This window comes from Sciurus carolinensis, chromosome 8 (assembly GCF_902686445.1).
Source record: "Sciurus carolinensis chromosome 8, mSciCar1.2, whole genome shotgun sequence".
In the NCBI taxonomy this organism is placed as follows: domain Eukaryota; kingdom Metazoa; phylum Chordata; class Mammalia; order Rodentia; family Sciuridae; genus Sciurus; species Sciurus carolinensis.
The window spans coordinates 6,319,723-6,344,295 of NC_062220.1; the positions used below are offsets into that span (position 1 = coordinate 6,319,723).

At 46.2% G+C, this 24,573-nt stretch overlaps 1 protein-coding gene across 1 annotated transcript; it reads right to left on the bottom strand.

The window, feature by feature from the left end:
• Positions 1-20,374: 20,374 nt before the first annotated feature.
• Tmem176a (transmembrane protein 176A) lies at positions 20,375-24,370 on the bottom strand. Its single transcript, XM_047562048.1, has 7 exons — positions 24,216-24,370; positions 23,373-23,580; positions 23,013-23,123; positions 21,959-22,015; positions 21,574-21,789; positions 20,973-21,083; positions 20,375-20,629 (listed from the first exon to the last, which is right to left on the bottom strand). Exons 2-7 carry the CDS (start codon positions 23,574-23,576, stop codon positions 20,588-20,590), a joined length of 741 nt encoding a protein of 246 aa, XP_047418004.1. The 5' UTR covers positions 23,577-23,580; positions 24,216-24,370; the 3' UTR covers positions 20,375-20,587.
• Positions 24,371-24,573: the final 203 nt, after the last annotated feature.

The window sequence follows — 24,573 nt, forward strand, 5'->3', positions numbered from 1 at the left end:
GCAAAGCGACAAAGCTGGGAGCTCTTTCAGCAACAAATACAGACCAGAGAGTTGACAGGTGGTAGGACAAGGACAGTTAATTCAAGCCTTTTTTAAGGACTGACTGTTCTAAAAATAAATAAATAAATAAATAAATAAATAAATAGATAGATAGATAAATAAATAATAAATCAATCCCTTAAATAGACTGAGCAACTGAAGTGTTTATTCAGTGAAATGATTAAGAGCTCAGGATTAGGATTTTTGGATTCAAATCTTAGTGATGACATCTAGCTGTGCAGCTTTCAGCAAGTCACTGGGCTTCTCTTAGTTTCCAGGTTAGGGCTTCAGAGAGTTTCTGGGAGGATCGTAACACACAAGGTCAAATCATTAATCATAAAATACTTGATACAGTGCCTGGCAGTGCTCAAGAAAATGGGCAGCACTGTCGCTATTGTTCACTGACCGACTTCTCAACCAACAGCAGGGGCGTAAGGGAAGCCCATTTAGCATTCTTCAAGGTCTTGCAAGCGATGATTAAATGCATACCTTTAGTCTAGACTGTTCTGCTCTTCAGACTTATGTCCCCAGCTTTCTCAGGGGCAACTTTGCTTGCCTATCCCACAAACTCTGACAGAACATGTCGTTCCCACAGTTCTCCATGTTCCCATGATTATCAGGCAGAGGGCCACCCAGATGCTTCAGCAGGGAATCTGAGTCCTGCTGGGCTCACACTTTGACCCCTCCTAGCCACGCCTGATGTACAAGCAAGTTCTGTTTTCTGGGAATTTCCTTCATTTATTTCTTCCACGCCACTGTCCACACTGTTGTTTTGGTTCTTGGTTTCCTTATGCTTTATTTAATTCCCTGAAGTAGGCTCCTGATTCCTAAATTTGCAACTTCCATCCCTGTCCTTGCTAGAACGACCTTTCCACAGTGGAAGTCTGACCATCTGCTGCCCCTCTACCAGCTGTTAGGGGGTCCATGGGGGTCCACTGGCTCATGTGGATGTCACAGCCTAACCTTGTGTCAGTGCCTGCAGTGCTTGCTACCTGTGCTCCATCTAGCCTCCACACAGACCCTGCCACCTGGAATCAACCCCCACCTTGCCTGGCTGCCTGGACTCTGATGCTTCCCTGGATCGTTTCCCTTTGGGGTTGCATACCCGCCTGGTATTGGCCTTCATCCTAACCTTCACCACCTGGTCACCTTTGTCTCTTATCTCTGCATCCCCCGTGGTGAGTTCCATGGCTGGAACATTGTAGGTACTATGTTTGTGTATTTATGTAGTGAATGGAGTCCATTTCAGGCTCAGTGAAGAGTAAAGGTGAAGAGAAAGAAAACTCAGCATGTCCATTAGGATCCTGCTAGGAAACAGATGGCATTCTCAGAAGGTGGAACAGAGAGAAGACTATTTGCAAAGACGAGGCAAGTAAAAGGGTGGAGCACCCTGAGGCCAGCAGCAGTCGAAGTCAATTTCACCCTTAGATGGGAAGAGGCAAGGGTGGGCAGGGGTGGTTACTAGGACAGGGGAGACCTGTAGGACAGGGCTACTGGCAAGATATGTGGTCTTTGGCAGAGCAGTGCCATGCTAGACAGTGGTCTGGTATAGAGGAGGCCAGGGGAGAGAATACTTTGGTCTCTTCACATAACAGGGCACCTACAGGCTGAGCCCAACCCCATGTGGGTGAATGTAGTTCCTAAAGGCCAGCCTGTCAGGTCACAGGACAGGGGGAGAGGGGTGTGAAGGGGGCCTGGAGGGGTGAGAAAACATTCTACACACCCACATCCACCAGTCTGAACCCAGGGAGGAGAGCAAGAACACAGGACCTCCCTTCTCCTGGCTTCACTGTTCAACCAGAAAAGCCATGCTGGCCAGCATACTCCTGTCCTGGAACAGCAGTCACCGGGGCCTGAGAGACACTTCCCGGTTTTCCTCCGGGGTCTCTGCTTATTCCATGGAGAACTAACTCCTCAGGGTGAGCCTGAATTCTTTTCTGATACCATGAGAAACCTGCAGCTGGGCTCCATTGCTCAGGCTGATCACAAGGGAGGCCCTCTTCTGCTGCAGACTCAGGCGAACTTTCTCATACCTTTTTTATTATTGTCCTCGGGTTGGGTCACTGCTGTGTTAGGAAGAAGGCTCAAAACACCAAGTCTCTAGGGTAGAACCTAATTGGTTTCCAAGCAATTCTGAGCACCCAAACGCAACCCACAGGCTCTACCGAAGGCAGTTAAAACCTCGCTGAGAATCATGGGCAGGACTAACTTGAAGTAGTTGGAGTCCCCAAGGAACCCTGGGCCACCGCCGTGCAGCACGGCCCTTTTTCCGTAACTGGGCGATGAGCAAGCCCATTCTGTTCAGCGAAGGGAACCGGCTGGACGCTGGAGTTGGGCTGCGCGGGGTAACGACGCGCAGTAGCTAGGGCGTCTCAGGGAACAGAAGCCAGGGCAGGCGAGGCTGCCGGGCAGAGCCCGACCACCTGCCAGTAGCGACCCCAGGGCGTTTAGGGAGGCAAGAAAGCTCAAGTCCGCGGCACGTACGTGCCAGATGGGCGCTTCCTTAGGGAGTACGCGCGGCCCATCTGGGCAACAGTTGCAGAAACAGATGGGGGCAAGCTGTCCACGGAGATGGGCAAGCAAGCGGGACCGCGCGCCGTCTATCACGGCAGCGACGCCTCGCCTTCTCCACCGACACCTGCACCGGCACCTGCACCTGCACCTGGCGCGGCGGCGGGGCCGGTCCCCCTCCCGCCTGACCTGGAGCGGAGCGAACGGAGGGCCGCGCCAAGTGGGGCTCGGGGGCGCCGCATGAAGACACGCCAGGCGGCGCGGGCGTCAGCCTGCCTCAGCTGCGGGTCCCCAACTCAACCGCGGTTGGGAGACCCGCCGGGTGCCGGGGCGTGTCCTCTTAGTCTGGGGAGTGACCATATCTTCGTAGCCAATGGATAATCTGCTGCCGCTCACTCTCTAACAGCCAATCTGTGTCCGAGGATCTCTAAGCCCCGCCTCCAACCCCGCTACTGCGAACAGCGCCACCCAGTGTCGGCACAACGCATCTTCGATGACTTTGGAAACTCGGTTCTGGTTTTGGGGTTCACTCTGCAAATATTTAATGCTCGCCTACTGTGGGCAGGCCCAATGCCAGGTGCTGACTTCCCATCCATAGCTGAAACTGACGTGTGTCCCTTAAGCTCACTGGGAATAACTCCACGTTTCTAAATTCCTCTCATCCGGTCCCGCCTCTAAACCACTTAAGCCTTTATGGGTTCAACCATGGATCGGATGTCCAATTCCAGCTACTGTGACAGTTCTTGATTTCATCAGTCCCTGTGACTGGTCTCGATTTCTATTACAACACTTACTTTTCATTTTGGCTTTGAATGTTCTGGAGCGGCATCTCTGCTGTTGGTTTTATTTCCTTATCATTGAAAGTGCTGCTCTGCATAGGACTCCTCTTTAAGGTGTGGTTTTGTCACAGGGCTGTCCCCCAAAGGGAAGTAGTCCTTAACTTAGGTCGTGAGGGCCCTTGATGTTGTCGCAGAAGGGAATTTAAAGACGGATCAAAGTGAGGCGCAGGTTGAATTTTTTGAAAGGAAGAAAGAAGTACACCCTCTGAGAGGCGCATAGAGGGCCCTCACTAGCTAGTCGGATTAATACATGTAAAAGCAATAGTTCAGGACGTGACCTAAGAGGTGATTTTAGTTCTCCTTTGTGCTGGGAACTGGATATGTTGACCATATGGGGGGTCATTTACTGATGTGTTGACCATTGGATTCTTTCCCTTTCTTCTTTGTTTTTGATTCATTCTTCTTTGTGAATTTAAACAGTACTACGTTGGTATACCTGTGGACGAGGTCTAACAAATTGATTTAATAGTGCTCTTTGTGATCAAGGTATGTGAAAGTGACATTTAAATCTGGACTTTAAATCATGACCACTCTTGTATTGTCTAGTTTTCTCCTTTCTATCTATCCTCCCTCTGTCCCTAATTTTGGGGAATGTGTTTCCTGTTTGCAGAATTTCTTAACTACATTGTTGGGATATATCTCACTGGTGGGATATCCTGACTCCATTTCTAGTCTAAAGCAGGGACTTATTCCTTAATGGAGGTGTTCATTTAGCTGTCTTTCTTGGATTTGAGTCATGTCATTTCTGATTAAGTCAGATTATAAGCTGTGGACTCTTACCAAGGTCACTACCCACCTCAGTGGAATTTTCATCATTTTGTCCTTATGATAAATCCAAAGGGATGTCCTGGCCAGTCCCCAGATGAAGGAGGGGCTCCTGGTGGCACAGATTATTGTGGCTGTACTGTGGTGTGTTTGCATGTGTCAGCTGTGCCAGAGACACAACTCCATTTTGTGAAAAAGGAACAAAGAAGAATTTTCTGCAAGGGTCATATTTAAGAGTGCTTTTTGCTGGTACTTCATTTTTAATTGGATAGCAAATTTCAGCAGTAGCCCTTTTATGATTGGTGCCTTTTGTGTCTTGTTTAGGAAATCCCTGTTTAAGCTGAAGTTAACCAGATGGTGCTGGGGGCCTGGAGCTCTATCCTGAGGGTCTTCTGCTCTGAGCCCTCTGTCACATTGCTTTCTGAGGGTGGAGAAATCCTTGGGATCTCTGTGCCCACCATTGTGAGCTGGAGAGGAGAGGCTTTCCCTGGGGTCCTTCTGCAGTGGGACCCATGTTTCCATGAAGTTCCTTCAGGTTGTTTCCCATCCTTCTTTCAAGGGCTGAGGTCTTCCTTAGCCTATGTCTCACTGGGCCAGGTTTAGTGAAAGGGTCAGGGCAGGTGTAGCTGACTGACCATGGATGGCAGGGTGGGCTCCAGCTCAGAACTGGAAAATCTTCTTCCTGAGTAGTGTGCCCAGAAGCAGCTGAGGTGAGATGGAGAAAACTGGCTGGAGACTATGGGACCGTGGGAAAAACAGCCCCCTCTAAAGCTGGGGCTTAGGGGGTGTAATGGCAAATCTGACCAGCTGGTTCAGGCAGAGCAAGTGGTGTGGGCAAACCTGGCAGAGGGGGTGGGAAAGGCATCCTGGTTTCTAATGTCAGCAGGCACCGAGGAGGCCAGGGGACTGCCATTCCGGTGCTGGTAGTGCCTGCCACATGGGCAGCATTAGCAGATATTTGTTCAATGAACGAATGGATGCTTTTCAAAGAACTGCATGAAAAGGTTCATTATTTCATTTCTATTTTTTCTCCTGAAGAAAATTTTTTGTAACCACTAGGTGGCGGGACTGATCACATGTTGATGGCGTGCAAGAGATAAATAGGAACCAGGCTTTTGAATTTTAATTCAGCTTTGTTCTAGTTCTGTTTCTGAACTGGTTAATCATGAAGATTAAAAAAACATATTGTCCTTAGAAACATTTGCACAATAAAACAGAAATAAAGACCCTGGTAAATTACTTTCTTTTTCAAGCTAAAGATGGCATGTATTTTTCTTCTGCAGTGTTTCTAAATCAGTCCTTTTATGGCCAGACTGGATGTAAATTCTTTCCATTCTTCATTCAGATAAACTAATGTCAACTCGGTTTGTCCTTTTGCTTGGAAATGAACTTTTACTGGCGGGATCTGGCAACCTCCTGTGTTTATTGCCTCTGGAGGGTCTGAGCCTTAGAAAACAGCTTTCCTCTGCCTGACCACTCCTCCTCTGCTTCCGTTCCCTCAGTGACCCTGCCGCCTTCCCTGCAGACTCAGAAAGTTTCAGATTTTTGTTTTTTTATTCTTCTGTAGTAAACCGGATGTCATGCCATCCCTCCCTTCCATTAAAAATGACACAACAACAACAACTATGATAAAAGAAAGCGATCTGTGCGTCTGAAAATACAGCTGTTGTCACAGGTTGAGGTTCCTGCCTCCATGGGGAAGTGCGTCCTGAGGCCTCTGGAACCAGCTTTGGAATGTGGAGATGGAGACGGGCCAACAACTCCAAATGCATCTCCTTTTCATTATTTTCTCATTATTATAGTAAAACTGACCTTTTCTTTTTTCTGTGCACAGTTTGATGAATTTTAATACATTTTCGGTGTGCGTAACCAGCATCCTGGTTAGGGTCAAGAACAATCCCATTGTCCTGAATCGCTCCCCTGCGATCCCTCTTAATCAAAACCTCCTCGCACTCCCTGCCCCAGGAAACCATCAATTTGTTCTCGTCACTGTCGTCTTTTACTTTCTGGGACTATGATATGAATGGAATTAGGGAATTTTTAACCTTTTGAGACTGGCCCCTTTCCTTCAGCATGACTTTGAGATTCACTCACTTTATTGTGTCAATAGTTTTTTCTTTTTATTACAAGTGGTATTCCAGTGTATGGCTATTCCTACAGTTTGCTTATCCATTCATCCATGGAAGGATATTTGGGTTGTTTCCAGTTTTGGGTAATTATGAAGAGAACTGCCAAGAACATTCATATATAGGCTTTTGTGTAAATATGAGTTTTAATTTTCTAGGTTATATACCCAGGAGTGGGTTCACTGAATCATACAATTTAGGTTTAAATTAATTAATTTTTAGAGTGGCTGTACCATTTTGCATTCCTACCAACATCTGCTATGGCCTGTGTTTCCTGTTTCACCTGTTCTGCTTTGCAGGTAGTGGGCTGTGATCATGGTTTTAATTTGCAATGATCTAATGCTGAGTGACTTTGAGATCTTTTCATATACTTATTTCCCATCTACATATCTTCTTGGATGAAGTGTCTGTTCAAGACTTTTGCTCATTTCTAAAACCTGGATCATTTGTTTTCTTTCTGTTGAGTTTTTTTTTTTTTTATTTTTTTTATTTATTTATTTATTTTTTTTACGTTTACATAGGGTAATGATGTTTATTATATTTTCCCCTCCCCCCCACCCCTCCCACCCCTCCCACCCCTCTTTTCCCTCTACACAGTCCTTCTTTCCTTCATTCTTACTGCTCTCCTTAGCCTAACTCTAAACCTAACCCTAACCTAATGCTAGCCCGTCCCACCCCCCATTATATGTCCTCATCTGCTTATCAGCGAGATCATTCGTCCTTTAGTTTTTTGAGATTGGCTTATCTCACTTAGCATGATATTCTCCAATTTCGACCATTTGCCTACAAATGCCATAATTTTATCATTCTTCATTGCGGAGTAATATTCCATTGTATAAATATGCCACAGTTTCTTTATCCATTCATCAACCGAAGGACATCTAGGTTGGTTCCACAATCTGGCTATGGTGAATTGAGCAGCAATGAACATTGATGTGGCTGTATCTCTGTAGTATGCTGCTTTTAAGTCCTTTGGGTATAGGCCAAGGAGTGGGATAGCTGGGTCAAATGGTGTTTCCATTCCAAGCTTTCTGAGGAATCTCCACACTGCTTTCCAGAGTGGTTGCACTAATTTGCAACCCCACCAGCAATGTATGAGTGTTCCTTTTTCACCACATCCTCGCCAACACCTATTGTTGCTTGTATTCTTGATAATCGCCATTCTAATTGGGGTGAGATGAAATCTTAGGGTAGTTTTGATTTGCATTTCCCTTATTACTAGGGATGTTGAACATTTTTTCATATATCTGGTGATTACTTGTACATCTTCTTCTGTGAAGTGTCTGTTCATTTCCTTAGCCCATTTGTTGATTGGATTATTTGTATTCTTCGTGTAGAGTTTTTTGAGTTCTTTATAGATTCTGGAAATTAGCGCTCTATCTGAGGTATGGTTGGCAAAGATATTCTCCCACTCTGTAGGCTCTCTCTTCACATTTCTGATAGTTTCCTTTGCTGACAGAAAGCTTTTTAGTTTGAATCTATCCCAGTTGTTGATTCTTGCTTTTATTTCTTGTGCTATGGGAGTCCTGTTAAGGAAATCTGATCCTGAGCCAACAAGTTGAAGATTTGGACCTACTTTTTCTTCTATAAGATGCAGGGTCTCTGGTCTGATTCCGAGGTCCTTGATCCATTTTGAGTTGAGTTTTGTGTAGGGTGAGAGATAGGGGTTTAGTTTCATTCTATTGCATATAGTTTTCCAGTTTTCCCAGCACCATTTGTTGAAGAGGCTATCTTTTCTCCATTGCATATTGTTGGAACCTTTGTCTAGTATGAGAAAATTGTATTTATTTGGGTTTGTGTCCATGTCCTCTATTCTGTACCATTGATCTACCTGTCTATTTTGGTACCAATACCATGCCGTTTTTGTTACTATTGCTTTGTAGTAGAGTTGAAGATCTGGTATTGCAATACCCCCTGCTTCGCTCTTGCTACTGAGGATTGCTTTAGCTATTCTAGGTTTTTTATTCTTCCAGATGAATTTCATAATTGCTTGCTCTATTTCTGCGAGGTACATCATTGGGATTTTAATTGGAATTGCATTGAATCTGTATAGAACTTTAGGTAGTATAGCCATTTTGACGATATTAATTCTGCCTATCCAGGAACATGGGAGATCTTTCCATCTTCTAAGGTTTTCTTGAATTTCTTTCTTTAGTGTTCTGTAGTTCTCATTGTAGAGGTCTTTCACCTCTTTTGTGAGATTGATTCCCAAGTATTTTATTTTCTTCGATGCTATTGTGAATGGGGTAGTTTTCCTAATTTCTCTTTCTGAAGATTCATCACTTATGTATAAAAATGCATTGGATTTATGAGCATTGATCTTGTAACCTGCTACTTTACTGAATTCACTTATGAGTTCTAAAGTTTTCTGGTGGAATTTCCAGGTTCCTCTAAATATATAATCATGTCATCAGCGAACAGGGATAGTTTGAGTTCTTCTTTTCCTATTCGTATCCCTTTAATTTCTTTGGTTTGTCTGATTGCTCTGGCTAGAGTCTCAAGGACGATGTTGAATAGAAGCGGTGAAAGAGGGCATCCCTGCCTTGTTCCAGTTTTTAGGGGGAACGCTTTCAGTTTTTCACCATTTAGAATGATATTAGCCATGGGCTTAGCGTAGATGGCCTTTATAATGTTTAGGAATGTTCCCATTACCCCAATTTTTTCTAGTGTTTTGAGCATGAAGGGATGCTGTATTTTATCAAATGCTTTTTCTGCATCTATTGAAATAATCATGTGATTCTTAACTTTAGTCTGTTGATATGGTGAATGACATTTATTGATTTCCGAATGTTGAACCAACCTTGCATCCCTGGGATAAAACCCACTTGATCGTGGTGCACTATCTTTTTAATATATATTTGTATGCGATTTGCTAAAATTTTGTTGAGAATTTTTGCATCGATGTTCATTAAGGATATTGGTCTGAAATTTTCTTTCCTTGATGTGTCTCTGTCTGGTTTAGGTATCAGGGTGATATTGGCTTCATAGAACGAGTTTGGTAGGGTTCCCTCCTCTTCTATTTCATGGAATAGTTTGAGGAGTATTGGAATGAGCTCTTCTTTAAAGGTTTTGTAGAACTCGGCTGAGAACCCATCTGGTCCTGGACTTTTCTTTGTTGGTAGGCTTTTGATGACCTCTTCTATTTCATTGCTTGAAATTGGTTTATTTAAGTTGTGTATGTCCTCCTCGTTCAGTTTAGGTAGTTCATATGTCTCTAGAAATTTGTTGATGTCTTCAAGGTTTTCTGTTTTGTTGGAGTATAGATTTTCGAAATAGCTTCTAATTATGTTTTGTATTTCACTCGTGTCTGTTGTGATGTTTCCTTGTTCATTCCGAATTTTAGTAATTTGAGTTTTCTCCCTCTTTCTCTTTGTTAGTGTGGCTAAGGGTTTATCAATTTTATTTATTTTTTCAAAGAACCAACTATTTATTTTATTAATTTTTCCGATTGTTTCTTTTGTTTCGATTTCGTTGATTTTGGCTCTGATTTTAACTATTTCCTGTCTTCTACTACTTTTGGTATTGGTCTGCTCTTCTTTTTCTAGTGCTTTGAGCTGTAGTGTTAACTCGTTTATTTGTTGATTTCTACTTCTTTTTTTGAATGCACCCCATGAAATAAATCTTCCTCTAAGTACTGCTTTCATAGTGTCCCAGAGATTTTGATATGATGTGTCTTTGTTCTCGTTTACTTCTAAGAATTTTTTTATTTCCCTCCTGATGTCTTCTGTTATCCATTCATCATATAATAGTGTATTATTTAGTCTCCAGGTATTGGAGAAGTTTCTGTTTTTTATTCTGTCATTTATTTCTAATTTCAATCCATTATGATCTGATAGAGTACAAGGTAGTATCTCTATCTTCTTGTATTTACTAACAGTAGCTTTGTGGCATAAAATATGGTCTATTTTAGAGAAGGATCCATGTGCTGCTGAGAAGAAAGTGTATTCATTCTGTGTTGGATGGTATATTCTATATATGTCCGTTAAGTCTAAATTGCTGATTGTGTTGTTGAGATCTATAGTTTCTTTATTCAATTTTTGTTTGGACGATCTATCCAGTGGTGAGAGAGGTGTGTTAAAATCGCCTAGTATTATTGTGTTGTGGTCTATTTGGTTTCTGGAATTGAGAAGGATTTGTTTGACGTACGTGGATGAGCCAATGTTCGGGGCATAGATATTTATGATTGTTATGTCTTGCTGATTTATGCTTCCCTTAAGCAGCATGTAATGTCCTTCTTTATCCCTTCTGACTAGTTTTGGTTTGAAGTCCACATTATCTGAGATGAGGATGGATACTCCAGCTTTTTGCTGTGTCCGTGTGCATGGTATGTTTTTCCCCATCCTTTCACCTTTAGTCTATGGGTGTCTCTTTCTATGAGATGAGTCTCTTGCAGGCAGCATATTGTTGGATTTTTCTTTTTAATCCAATCTGCCAGTCTGTGTCTTTTGATTGATGAATTCAGGCCATTAACATTCAGGGTTATTATTGTGATATGATTTGTATTCCCAGTCAATTGACTCATATTTGTTTTTGACATGATTTGGTTTCTCCTTTATTTGGCTATTCCTTTAGGCTAGCGCCTCCTGTTGCTGATTTGCATCGTTGTTTTTCATCTCTTCCTCATGGAATATTTTGCTGAGAATGTTCTGTAATGCTGGCTTTCTTTTTGTAAATTCCTTTAGCTTTTGTTTATCATGGAAGGATCTTATTTCATCGTCAAATTTGAAGGTAAGTTTTGCTGGGTATAAGATTCTTGGTTGGCATCCATTTTCTTTCAGGGCTTGGTATATGTTGTTCCAGGCCCTTCTAGCTTTTAGGGTCTGGATTGAAAAATCTGCTGATATTCTTATTGGTTTCCCTCTGAATGTAATTTGATTCTTTTCTCTCGCGGCCTTTAAAATTCTGTCTTTATTTTGTATGTTAGGTATTTTCATAATAATGTGCCTTGGTGTGGGTCTGTTGTAATTTTGTATGTTTGGAGTTCTATAAGCCTCTTGTACTTGGTTTTCCATTTCGTTCTTCAGATTTGGGAAATTTTCTGTTATTATTTCATTGAATAGAATGTTCATTCCTTTGGTTTGTTTCTCTAAGCCTTCCTCAATCCCAATAATTCTCAAATTTGGCCTTTTCATGATATCCCATAGTTCTTGGAGATTCTGTTCATGATTTCTTACCATCTTCTCTGTTTGTTCCACTTTGTTTTCAAGGTTAAATATTTTGTCTTCAATGTCTGAGGTTCTGTCTTCCAGGTGTTCTATCCTATTGGTTATGCTTTCTATGGAGTTTTTAACTTGGTTTATTGTTTCCTTCATTTCAAGGATTTCAGTTTGGTTTTTTTTCAGTATCTCTAACTCTTTATTGAAATGATCTCTTGCTTCCCGTATTTGGTCTTTTAACTGTTGATTGGTGCGATCATTTAATGCCTGCATTTGCTCTTTCATCTCCTCCTTCAATGCCTGCATTTGCTCTTTCATCTCCTCATTAGCTTCCCTGATCGTTTTAATTACGTACATTCTGAACTCCCTTTCTGACATTTCTTCTGCTGTGCTGTCATTGGGTTTTATTGATGTAGTATCTAGGTTTGTTTGGGACATTTTCTTCCCTTGTTTTCTCATAATGGTCAGTTGTCAGTGGGACCCTGAGATATTGCAGTTTTCCACTATTGGCTTATAGTGTCCCAGTAGATTTCCAGTGTATCACCTCCCAGCCTTCAGTAGCCTGATGTCTTGGAGGAATCTGATAAAGCAGCTCATTCGAAGAATACTGCCCCTAGCCCCCTACTGGTTCCACGTTTTGGAACTGGCTCTGTGCGGAAATGCTCTCACTGTGGGCCTGCACCGTGCAGCTGGCCGTGTGGGAAGAGCCCACTGCCGGAGTGTGGAAGACTATCTTGGGAAGACTCAAGCTGCCCTGCCCGGCTCTGCTAAGCCACCTCTATCTGGGCCTGCCACCCGGGCTGAGCTTTACCCAGTGGGCAGACTCACCCGTGGCTCCACTTCAGTCCGAGTCTCTCAATGCCTCCCCTTCTTAACTCCTGGGTTGTGGAGCGACCGGGGGTGCAGTCTCCCTCTAGGCCGCCATCTTGGATCGCCCCGTGAAGAGAGCCCGCAGCCGGAGTGGGCAGAGCCGCCTGAAGAGGTCTCCGGCTGCCCTGCCCTTATCCCTGAGGCTGATTGCAGATCGAGGCTCTCCGCTGGTTCTTTGCAGGAGTACACTGCACTGCAGCGGCTCCGGGACTCGGAGCCTGCTCTGTTCAGACAGGCTCTCACTAGCGGGCCAGTTCCGTTCCGAGAACCTGGAGAAGCTGGCTGTGTGGGCGGGGCCCACCGCCGGAGTGCGCAGGACTGCCTGTGGATGACTCTAGCTGCCCTGCCCGGCTCCGATAAGCCACCTCTATCTGGGCCTGCCACCCGGGCCGAGCTTTACCCAGTGGGCAGACTCACCCGTGGCTCCACTTCAGTCCGAGTCTCTCAATGCCTCCCCTTCTTAACTCCTGGGTTGTGGAGCGACCGGAGGTGCAGTCTCCCTCTAGGCCGCCATCTTGGATCGCTCTGTTGAGTTTTGAAAGTTCTTTTTATAGTCTGAATACAAGTCCTTTTCCATAAATATGGCTTGTAAATATTTTTTTTCCTAATATGTAGCTTGTCATTTAACAAAATCTTTTTCAAACCAAAAGTTATTACTTTTTAGGGAACCAAAATTACCAATTTCATGTATGTTTTAGTCAGTTTTTTCAACGCTGTGACCAGAGGAACAATTAGAGAAGGGAAAGCTTATGATGGGGCTCAAGGTCTCAGAGTCTCAGTCCATAGAGTGCCAACTCCATTCCTCTTTGCCTGAGATGAGGCAAAACATCATGGTGGAAGGCTATGGCAGAGGAAAGTAGCTGGGAAGATGGAACCAGGAAGCAGAGAGAGACTGAGCTTAGCTCACAAGGTATGTACTCCAAAGGCACGCTCCCAGGGACCCACCTTCTCCAGCCACACCCTACCTGCCCACAGTTACTACCCAGTTAATCCCTCCCAGGGGATTAGTGCGCTGATTCATTGTACACAAATGGGGTACATCGTTTTGTTTCTATGGTTGTGCATGATGTAGATTCATACCATTTGTGTAATCGTACGTGTACATAGGGTAATGATGTCTGTCTTATTCCATTATTTTTCATACCCCACTTCCCTTTCATTTCCCTCTACATAATCTAAAGTTCCTCCATTCTTCTCTCTCCCCTCCCCCCACCCCCATTATATATCATCATCCACTTATCAGGGAAAACATTTGGCCTTTGGTTTTTTGGGATTGGCTTATTTCACTTAGCATGATATTCTCCAATTCCATTCATTTTTCTGCACATGCCATAATATTATTCTTCTCTATGGCTGAATAATATTCCATTGTGTATATATACCACAGTTTCTTTATCCATTCATTGGATCGGTTTTGATGGTGTGTCTCGAGAAGCCCCAGCACGTCATCTTTGAGGGGCTGGTGAGTTGTATAGTGGGCCAGGAGTGTGGGCAGTGGGTCATCATGACTGACCTCCTACTTGTTGTACTAGAAAAGGTGGAAGAAAAACATGTCTTTGGGGTGATGTGAGTGTCCTCAGTGAAGCCAGGCAGTCGGCAAGGGGCACCCATATGGGGCGGAGGCTGTGAAGTAAGATGAGCACTTGGCCGTCTCTCACAGATGCTGGCGGGCTGCACCCTCGTCTTCTCCTCTGACCTCCATTTTGTCCCTGCTGCCCGACAGTGCTTCTGTTGCTGACACTTCTTAAAGGTGAGCTCTCGGCCTTGTGCTTTCCGCTCTTGCTCTGGGAGATAGTCATTCTTTAACGATGGCTTTTAGACCCTGTGTGCTCACTGGACAAGCCTAGCTGCCGGTCTGGGTGATGTGAAAATCAGAACACTGTCGGCAGTGATGGACAGAACATGCAGACCAACTCGTCTCTTCCTCACGTAAGACTGAGCAGGCAGAGCAGGATCAGCGTGGTGTGCACAGTCACGTTTTCACGTCCTGCTGCTCCCTGTGAACATGCTCCATTTCCAATCACCTCGTGACCCAGGATGGCTTACTCAAGGGCCCGCCATCACACCCGCATTCCAAGCATCAGAAAAGAGAGCATGGGGGTAGCAGGCACGAGCTCTCTCCTAAGGGTGCTTCCCGTGAGGTACACGCGCCACTTCCTCCTGAATCTCTTTACCTAGAAACGAGTTACTAGAAGAGGCTGAGAAGTCTAGTTTTCATTCTGAGAGTGCTCAGTTGATTTCCAGGGGATCTATTGCAAGGAATAAAATAAGAAAAAAAAGGAAGATTGGGGGAGAATATCAGTCTCTGCAGGGGGTCCTTCCTCACTGCCCTGTGCTGGGGTGACCTAGGCCTTCTGCAGTGTCTGTGCAGGTCAGCCTCAGCGATGATTTTGGTGGCTCAGACTTTACAATGCCCATTCTAGAAGTTTGGAGGAGGAGGACTATAGTCTCACGGGGGGCGGGGGGGCTTGGTTCTACTTCCTCTAAACAGAGGCGAGGACATTTGGGGGTTGCCGAGGACTTTCTGTTCTCCCACGTTGTGGTCAGTGGCCCACCTCCCTTTGGTGACTTGAGCTGCAGGGTGTCGGTGCTTACACCAGCTGCCTTTGTGTCTGTCATTGCACTCTCCCATTAGCCTGGTTTTGGATACAATTGTCTACATTTTACCCATGCAGAGGAGGTTTGGCAACTGACCAAAAGCCACAGGGACAGTGGTACTGGCTGAAGACTGTGCTCAGGGGTCTGCAAGTTCAGGACCCTCTCTGGGCACTCTTTCCTCTTCATCCTCCCCTTCTACTGTCCCGGGGTTGTCCCTGGTCCAGCTCTGCCAACTGGGGTTATGGTCAGGCTTTGCTATCTACCTTGTTCAACTCTATGGCTGAATTTCAGGGGACATTAAAATTGTCTTTGTGACTTTTTGTTTTATTTTTTAAATCTTCTGTATCCATTTGAAAAGTGGTCTTATTTTTTAGTATTTATACTAAGAAATATATTAGTATTTATACTAAGAAAACTGTTGAGATTTAGATTGGGATTGCTGTGAATCTACATATCACTTTGGAGGGAGATGACATTTGAGTTAGTCAACTTTTTGACCAAAATACATAACTACAGCAACTTAGAAGAGGAAAGATTTATTTTGGCTCACAATTTCAGAGGTTCAGTGCATGTCAAGCAGCTTCAAGGCAGAAGCATCATGGTGGAAGTGTGTGGGGGAGGAAAAGTCGCTCAGGAAGGCCCGGAAGCAGAAGACAGAGAGAGAGAGGGAGAGAGAGAGAGAGAGAGAGAGAGAGAGAGAGAGAGAGAGAGAGAGAGACAGAGAGAGACAGAGAGAGAAGGGCCCCAGGAGAAGATAAACCCCATGGAACATACCCCCAGTGACCCACTTCCTCCAGCTAGGTCCCCTCCCAGGAGTCCACCCAGCAACCAATGGATTAATCCACTGAAGAGGTCAGAGCCCTCACGATCTAATCTCTTTCCCAAAGCCTGGCCTCTGAGCACTTGAGACTCTGGGGGACATTCCATATCCAAACCACAACAGCATCTTTGTGAAACTGAGCCCTCTGCTCTGTGAGCATGGTATGTGTCTTTCTATTTATTTAGGAATTCATAGACGTTTTCCATTAAGAGCTATGATTTTATCAATGTCTTGAGTATCTTGATTTATTCCTAGGTAACTGAATAGTTCTGTTGTTATTGTAAATGGTTTATTTTCCCATCCCTGCCTCCTCTTTTCTTTTTTAAGTCAGCAAGGAGTTTATTTTTCTTATGTAAAGAGGTGAGTGTCCAGGACTGGCTGGGCACACTCAGTCCTGCTCCTCAGGGCCCCACTCCTGGGGTTTGCTCTTGTGCTGTTTGCAGATCGCCGCTGTTTTTCTCCTGGCCATGAGGTGACTCCTCCGGCTCTAGGAATGGGGCCTCCATTCCTGGAGGGAATAAGTGGAATGGAGAAGGGAGGAGGCAAAGGGCAGAGGTGGGAGAGCCAATCAATTCTTCTGTCCCTGGCGACTGTTCTCGACTTCTCTTTGGCTGGGAGCATGCGCCACAGCAAACCTTGTGCTGTGATTTGGATGTGGTTTGTCCCCCAGAGGTTCATGTGTTGGAAGCTTGGTCCTCGTTCTGGGGCCTAATTAAAGGTGGTTAGTCACTGGAGGGGCTCCTTTGGAAGGGATCAATGTAGGTCTCTGGAACCCCAGTTAGTTCTCTGGCAAGTAAGTTATAAAAAAGCACACTGGGACCCTCAATCTCTCTCTGGCTTCCTGTCTCACCGCACCGTCCCTCCCTCTTGCACCTGCTCCCACCAGGATGCCACCCACCATGTTGCGATGTGCAGCTAAGGGTAACCTCCACCTTCTGCTGGGTCTTGTGTTTTTAGTTTCCAACACTATGCGAGTAAAGAAACCTCTCTCTTACTCTGTATTTGGTAGTACTGGTGAAGGAACCCAGGAGTTTGATCAGCGCTTTTAAAATTTACTTGAGACAGGATTTCACTAAATTGCCCAGGCTGACCTTGAATTTGCAATCTTCCTGTCTCAGCCTCCCAAGTAACTGGAATTGCAGGCGTGTGCCACGCTCCTGGACAACCTCTTCTTTATCGGTACCCAGCATCGGGTATCTAGTTTTGGCAAGAGAAAAGAGACTGACACACCCTGGTAGCAAGGAAGGCTGGGGGTGACTTTTGTTTAATAGGGTGCATGGCTGCCTTAACAAACCTGGATTTCTGTCAGCGGGAAGGAGAGAATGACTAGGAGATTGATCCCAATGGACATCTCTAGGAATATTATTTACCTGAAAGTGTTATTTGTTTATTTATGTTGTCGGGCTGGGGATCAAACCCAGGGCCTTGTGCAGGCTAGCTGAAGTCTTATTTTAATGGCACTGTGCCAATTTTGTTGTTGTGTCTTCCCCGCATCCTTTTACTCTCAGTCTTGTGTTCCTGTTTTAGAGGTGTTTTGTGTAAATGGCATATGGATGAATTTTATTACATTCGGTCTATCTTCATGTTTTAAGGACTACTTTATCCATTTGTGTTTATTGCAATTACTTAGATGATTTGATTTTGACCCATGATCATTGTTTTTCTGCTATTTTAAAAAGCATTTGTTTTAATCTCCTGTTTTCTTATTTTGCAGTCATTTTCCCCTCATTTTACATTTTTCTCCAAATTTAAAGTTTTATGATTATTCCTATTATTTTAGCAATTGCCTTTGAACTTTTAATTAAGGACTTAACTTTAATTTAAATATTCGAACCAGGTATTAGTTGCCTGAACATATGAATGAATGAGCTGACAAAGGCTGAATTGAATCAACTTCTTTCCTTTTCCAAACAATATCTGTGTACTGTATAATCCTTTAACTCTCGTTTCTTGCCAGGAGGGAAAGATAGATAGATAGAATTTTGCCTTTTTTTTTTTGGTACGAAGGATTGAACCCAGGGGCACTTAACCAGCTACATCCCCAGCCCTTTTTATATTTTGTCTCTGAGTTGCTTAGAGCCTTGCTAAGTTGCTGAAGCTGGCTTGAACTTGAGATCCTCCTGCCTCAGCCTTCTGAGCCACTGGAATTACAGATGTGCGTCACTGTGCCTGGCTAATTTTGCCATTTCTTTTTGGTCAGTGTCACTTGAGTACTTTTAAGATGTTCTCTTTGTTCTCTGAAGTTTTACTTTGATATGTTTAGATGAGAACTTCTTTTCATTTATCCCACTTTATGTTTGCTTGTTTTCTGTCTCTGAGAATTACTGTTCTGTTAATTCAGGAAATTTCTCAGTCACTATGTCTGAGTATTTCTTTTTCTCTCACTCTGTTTCTTCCTCTTGGATTTCTGCCTGGACATAGGTGAGATTCCAGGCAATTCCTTCAGATCTATCTTCTAGTCTTCTAGTCTTCTTTATGCAAGCTGTTAGCTTGTTGGGGTTATTTGAATTACTATAATTTTCATTTCTAGATGTTCTCATTGGGATTTTAAAAGCATATTTGATTACTGTTTATATTCTCTTATTTTTGACAATAGTTTAATTACCTTTTATAAATTCCTTTGAACTTATGAAACATGCTAATTTTGTAACTTTGTATTCTACATCTAAATATCTAAGTTTTGCAAGATTTGTGTTCTTGATTTGATGTTTGGAATTTGTGCTAAGTCTCGGGTTTTTCTTCCCCCTCTGTGAAACACTGCTGTGGGGAATTATTGGAGACCTTACGTGAAGGAGAATTTCTCCAGACAGTTTGCATTTGTTTCTGACGGGCGTCTGTGTCGCTGCATCTTGAGGACCTTTAAAGTCTAGTTTCAGGGATTTGATCCTGTAAGCAACCTGTGGCTTCCTGTTGCAGCCAGCTGGTATTCGTGAATCATCCTCTCACCCTTTCCACCAAGATTCTCCTGGTCGTCTTCTCTGATGGAGTTGACTCCCCCACGTTCCCTACAATGGCAGATTCCTACGGAACTCTCTGCTCTGACTCCTCAGCCAGAGAGGCTGTAGGTGAGCCGGTGATCATTCAGGGCAGGTTGGGGTTGCAGGAGGCTGGCAGACACCCAGAGGGAGCGAACACAGTGGGCTGCTCTCCTCAAGGTCCTCTTTTCAGGGCTGGCTCTTGGCTGTCTTCTTGGCTTTTGGCTTTTGGTTGGAATGTTCCTTTGCTGATAAGGTGGATTTGTGTGCCTGGACACAATTCCACCACCTCGGCATGCCTGCAGTGTACGAATGTGATTTAGGTGCTCGATTTTCCCTTTGGAGTCTTGGATTGTGGTAGCTGTGCAGGCAGAGAGTACCTTGGTGGCAGCCCAGTGAAACTGACTGACTCTTGAATGGACTTGAACACAGGTGTATCCTGTGTGGTCTCTCATTGTGGGAGGATGCTTGAGACCTGGGTTTGGATTCTTCCAGAGCCCACCTAGTGTCTTCCTTGTTGATGTTGTAACAGGAGCCCTTACGTGTAACAGGGCACACTTTATGCTTTAAATATAAACCTTGCTGCCCAACCACTGGTGGTTTACTTAGAGACTGACATGTTTCTCTTTTCTTTCTTTGTCTTCTCCCTCTCCCCCTCCTTAACCGCAGGAGAAGCAAGATCAACATTCTTCCTGTCCTAGGCTGGTTTACTGTGTCCTTTGACTCACTGACCTAGGAATGAAGAAATCCAAACTTGGGAGTTGTTACTAGTACATCTAAGAAACAGCCATCTCTCAAGGCTACCATCTGGATATGAATTATACTTCCTGATGGGCACAGCCCATGTATTCTCCTTTTTAAAAGCCCTCTCTTCCCCCTGGAAGTCAGTATTGCAGTCTCTAAGTCTTGAGTCTGCTGCGTTTTTTATTGCTGACAAATCAATAAAACTTCTTTTTCCTTTATCTCAAAAGCTTGTCTTTGTTTATTGGATGGGCAATAGGGAAAAGAACGGAGCTTCGCTATCCATGTGTCTTTTGCTCTCACAGAGTAGCCTTGAGTAAGATAGAGGCTACTGAACTTTGTGGGTCCTTCATTTGGAGCCCTGAGCATGTATAATCTGACACAGGAGATACTGGTTTCAAGACTCAGCTCTCTGAATGCGCCCCTATTCTATTATGACCTTTGAGAGTTTCCCTCATTTTTCTGGTTGTTTAGCCATGAATTTTAAAATACATACTTCATATCCTGCATTTTAGTTCATTTTTTCCCATGGTACAATTATTCTGGATTTTTCCACCATATCGTTGGACATCCTATCTTGAAAAAGGTGATTTCTAAAATAATTTTATCTTGGTGTTATGTCGTCTACTTCTTAATATTGTCAAATGGTCAAAACAAAAATCCAATCAAGTGACCAAGAATTTACCTACTTAAGTCTGAATGGTAGGGAGCAGGACTCAGAGTCTCAGCACACTTCATCCTTCATACCCAGGCATTAGGAGCCAGGGTCACAGAACCAGCCTCAGAGGGAGTCTGGGTTCAGGGCCAGCAACTCGAGATCCAAGTACAAGGTTGGATCTGTGGGAGGAGCGTCTTGGGTTTGCTGTTGGCTCCTGCTCCACTGCCTTCCCGGCCAAGAGAACTTCCCTGGAATAACAAAGCAAGAATCTAGGAACAGTAACACGAGAGTTTATTATCAAATTACTGCCCGGGGGGTGGGATGGGAAGGGGTGCAGGAGCCGCGGTGATGGTGGGTGGTGGGGGCATGGCCATGTTGTGGGGCAAACGTAACTGGGCTGTTGGAGTCTCTTCCCTCCAGTTCGCTGCTTCTTCCAAGAGTCAGATGCAGGGACAGCCAGAGCAGGTGTACCAGGAATGAGTGTCAGGGCTAGATCCCACTAACTCCCAGCAGTTTCTTCTCGTGTCTTTTCTAAGCGAGGAAGAGGGGCAAGACAGCCCTAATCAGAAGAGAAAGGGCAAATTCTCTCTCCTAGGACAGCTTAGTTCTGGAGCCAGCTGGGTCTAACATCAGCTGCATGGTACCTGATTCAAAGAGCACCAAAGGGCTACCATAGGTATGGATGTCCCTAGCTTCCTGGGGTCTTTGGTGGGGGACACTGGATTGAAAATAGAGGCTTTCTGAGTTGGGGTAGAAAGACAGGCATGGAACTTAAATAGAGGGCCCTTTTCTCCTTCCCAGACCACCCATTCTCCCCTCCAGTTTCCTGTGAACAGCCTCCTGTCCAAACACAGACACACATTTAGGGACTCACTTTCTTAGGGGGGAATCTTCTCCAACAGTACAGACACAGGGGGGCCAGAGATGCCAGAAGCAGCAGAACCCAGACACCCATGAGCATGACCTCGAGGCTTATGAACAGGGCCTGGGGACAGAGGCCAGAGCCATGAGCGCCAGGGACAGCTGCCCTCCTGCCTTCCCAAACACTTCACCAACATGGTCACTCTCCACCCCTCATCCCCAGCTCTGTGGCTTCTGGAGGCAGGTCCATGCATCCCATATGCAGGATGCAGTCAGAATCCCTTCCTGCTGGGCCTCAGTGTCGTCTGATGCGGTGATGGACTTGGGCCTATGGTTTGATTCCCTGACAACCTCTAAGACTTGAGAGGGTCGAGGGAACAGGTGCCTTTAAGGACTTTGCGACCCTTGGCACACCTGAGGTCTTGGTGCATTCATGGTTGGCATTTTAGGGCTTGCCTTTCCCACTCGTCTGCAGTACCCACAGTTGCAGGAGCTCTTCCAGTAATGCTAGGTGCTGCGTGATTAGTGAAGAGTAGGGGCACTGTTTCTGGTGGAGAGCCATATTCTTGCCCCTTCCTGACCCTCCTGCTCACTCCTTCCCCTTGGCCACCTACCTTCAGTATGTTCACCTGGGAGATGCACAGGATTAGCCTTGTGACTTCTTGGGGACTTGGGGTGGTGGGGGCTACAGTGGGCCAACCCGCTGAGTAGACTTTACAGTCATTGTCATTAATATAGTAGCGATACTGGTTGAAATTACTAGCCCCAATCATGATGGCTGCAGTGGCCGTGCAGAAAGCTGCCAATGCAAGAAGGGTCCTCAGCAGGGCCTAGGGAGGAGAGGAGGCAGAGGCAGACCTCAGTGATGCAGTCTCTCCCAGAGCCTGCACTGGGGACAGAAGGGCACTGCTTGGTGGCATTCATGTGTGATGGGGTAGGGGGCTTGGAGTGGCCTCTGGCCTGAGCCTGGCTCCATCCCCTGCCCTGGCCTGAACTCACCCAGCAGATTCCACCCCGTTTCTCATAAAGGAATCCAGCAGCTCCAGCCAGCACAGCCTGGGGAGAGATTAAACCAGGGGTGATTAGCACAGAGACTTGAGGGCCTCTGTGTTCCCATGTGCACCCCGGGTTTTACACTGAGCAGTGGTAATATAACCAATGAGGGTGCTGAGTCGGATCAAATCCCAGAGGCTGCAGGGTGCTCTTTTCTAGTGACATCAAGCCAGATGGGAATCTTTCCTCCCTTCTCCAAAACCTTCCTTTTTGAGCCATACCAGGTACCAGAGTTCCAGGGATGGGGTTATCTTGGGGGTGGAAGCCCTGATTGTTGGAGAAACTTTCAGTGCAGGATGCGTCTTTGGGCTGCCCCAGGTCCCAAGGCCTGTCCTACAAGCTCTATAGTTCATCTGGCTAGGCTCAAAGATCAGGAAGTCTAGGGTAGCTCTGAGGACAGATGGATCCAAATCCGGTTTGGCTATTGTAACTATTTCAAATATTTTTGCCACTGGAAGGATAGGGATGATTTTTTTGTTTCCTGTCTCACGAAGTGCATTTTACTATTCCAACAGTTTAGGTCTGTCAGAGGGTCTCCAGGCCTACCACGAGCGGACCACTGAGCTCCTATTGGAGATAGCATGCACATATCTCTTGACCTTCATGCCTGGATTCCCACTGATGTGCAGAGCACAGTGGGGGAACTAGGAGGCGACACTTCCTCTGGGGATTGCAGGTTCTCAGCACATTCTGCCTCCTGTATCCAGGGCAGACATCTGGAGGTGAGTGGGTCCTTAGAGCCTTAGCTGATAACTGCTGACAGTGGGAGCCAGCACCCAGCCTGGTGGGAGAGGCACTGACAGGGGACTAGAAAGCTGGCCTGGAACTTTAGACATGGCACCACTTCCTTTGGTTGTTTTCTTATCTGCACCAACAAGAAATTGGCCTAGATAATTAGGGTCTTTTCGATGGCTAACATTCTGTGATACCATGTTGGTAGTGGTCCTGGAAAGTCCTATCCCTTCTGATGGGAGGTTGATCACCATGCTGTCTCACTCACCACAGCCCCGGTCCAGATGGCAGCTCCCGAGTAGCACAATTTGGTGTGCTGGAAGGTATAGAGGAATCCCCCCAGGATGCCACTCAGGACACCTAGCACCAGCTGTACCACCTGGAAGACAGAGGACCTAAGAATAAGCTCCGGGTGCCTTCACAGAGGCAGCGCTGCCCCAGGCCTGCCCCAGCCCCTGCTTGTACTGAGAAGATGGAGAAACTGATTTCTAGTAAGAAGAGGAAACTGGCCCAGCAGCCTATTTGGAGAGAGGCTGGCAGAGAGTGTGTGGCCAGCAAGAAGATATGGCCTGATATAAGGGACTGGGGTGTCCAGCCATGGCCCCATGAGATGGGCAGCCACACTCACCCAGGAGGCCACCAGCAGCCGCCTGCTGCCTAGGGTCTGGGAGGCTGTGCCCGTGGCGGGGTCTGGGAGCCGCAGCAGAGAGCATCCTGCCAACAGGAGCTTGGCCAGAGCCGACTCCTGGTGGATGTGCACACTGACATGGGTGGGCTGCGGGGCCTCGGGCGCCACCTCGCCACCGTCTGCAGTTTCCATGTCCACGGACATCGGTCTGTGAGGGAGGAAAGGTGAGCAAGGAGGAGCAGCTGGCAGATGTTCACAGGTTCAGGGGAGCTCAGGAGTTCAGGGGCCAGGGTGCCCAGGGACACTGAGTGGCTGCCCTGTCATGGAGCCACACACATGGCCCTTCTCCAAGGGTATCTTCAGGGCAGCGTGACCCTGCCAGGGCTCCTCCTCCACCTCATATCTGTGTCTGCCACTCATGGTCAGGTCCTGGCGTTGGGGTCCAGCTCCCCATGTGCCTCACCCCTCTACCCGCCACCCCCGCCTGGGCTCTTCTCTGGGCCTCTTCCTTCCGGAGCCTCTGATGCTAGTTCAAATCCTCAGACCCCCAAGCTCTGGCTGTCTGTTGAGCTTCCATTACAGCAGCTCTTCCCCAGTGGGCCTGGAGACCCCCTTGGTCCCCAAAGACCGCTCTCTCCACGGAAGCTCACTCAACACTGGCCACTGCCTCTTGCCCACTCGTAGTGGGTGGAGATCAAAGGCCAGGGACACCCTTGCCTCTTCCCTTCCCGTCTCTGGAGTCACATCCCGGTGTGCAGGACCTCCCTCTCCAGCAAGCGCTGAGGAAGCCAGGCCTGTGAGGGGCGAGCTAGTGCTGGGGGGCCAGGGCTGGGGCTTCCTCACCTGCTCTCCTCAGGGCCCCTGGCCGAGTGTGCTGCGGGGAGAGCTATGAGGACCAGGGAGGAGCTGGTTGGAGCTGAGGACCCTGCCCTGGCTGGAGGAGGAAGTTGGTAGAGAGCCAGAGGGAAGGAGAAGGAGGGAAATGACCAAGCTTTAGCACTTCCCAGCAGTCCGCTGAGGCTGGGGGGCCCACAGGGGCTTTCCAGTACTATGGTGTCACTGGACACTGGGGAGCTGGGGCGATGAAGGTTGAGGATGGGCAGAGGCAGGGCCCACCACTGACCCACCCTGGGGAGTCCTATGAAGGTGTCCCCTCCTCCAGTCAATGCCAGGTCAGGGCTTTCTGAGCCAGTGCATGTGC

Bases quoted from the DNA above. Each gene is read 5' to 3' on its own strand.
- Tmem176a (XM_047562048.1), bottom strand. From the start codon at position 23,576: ATGTCCGTGGACATGGAAACTGCAGACGGTGGCGAGGTGGCGCCCGAG. The intron at 23,124-23,372 runs GTGAGTGTGGCT...TCTGTCTTCCAG, and splicing joins GGCTGCTGGTGGCCTCCTGG to GTGGTACAGCTGGTGCTAGG. The intron at 22,016-23,012 runs GTGAGTGAGACA...ATCTCTCCCCAG, and splicing joins CCATCTGGACCGGGGCTGTG to GCTGTGCTGGCTGGAGCTGC.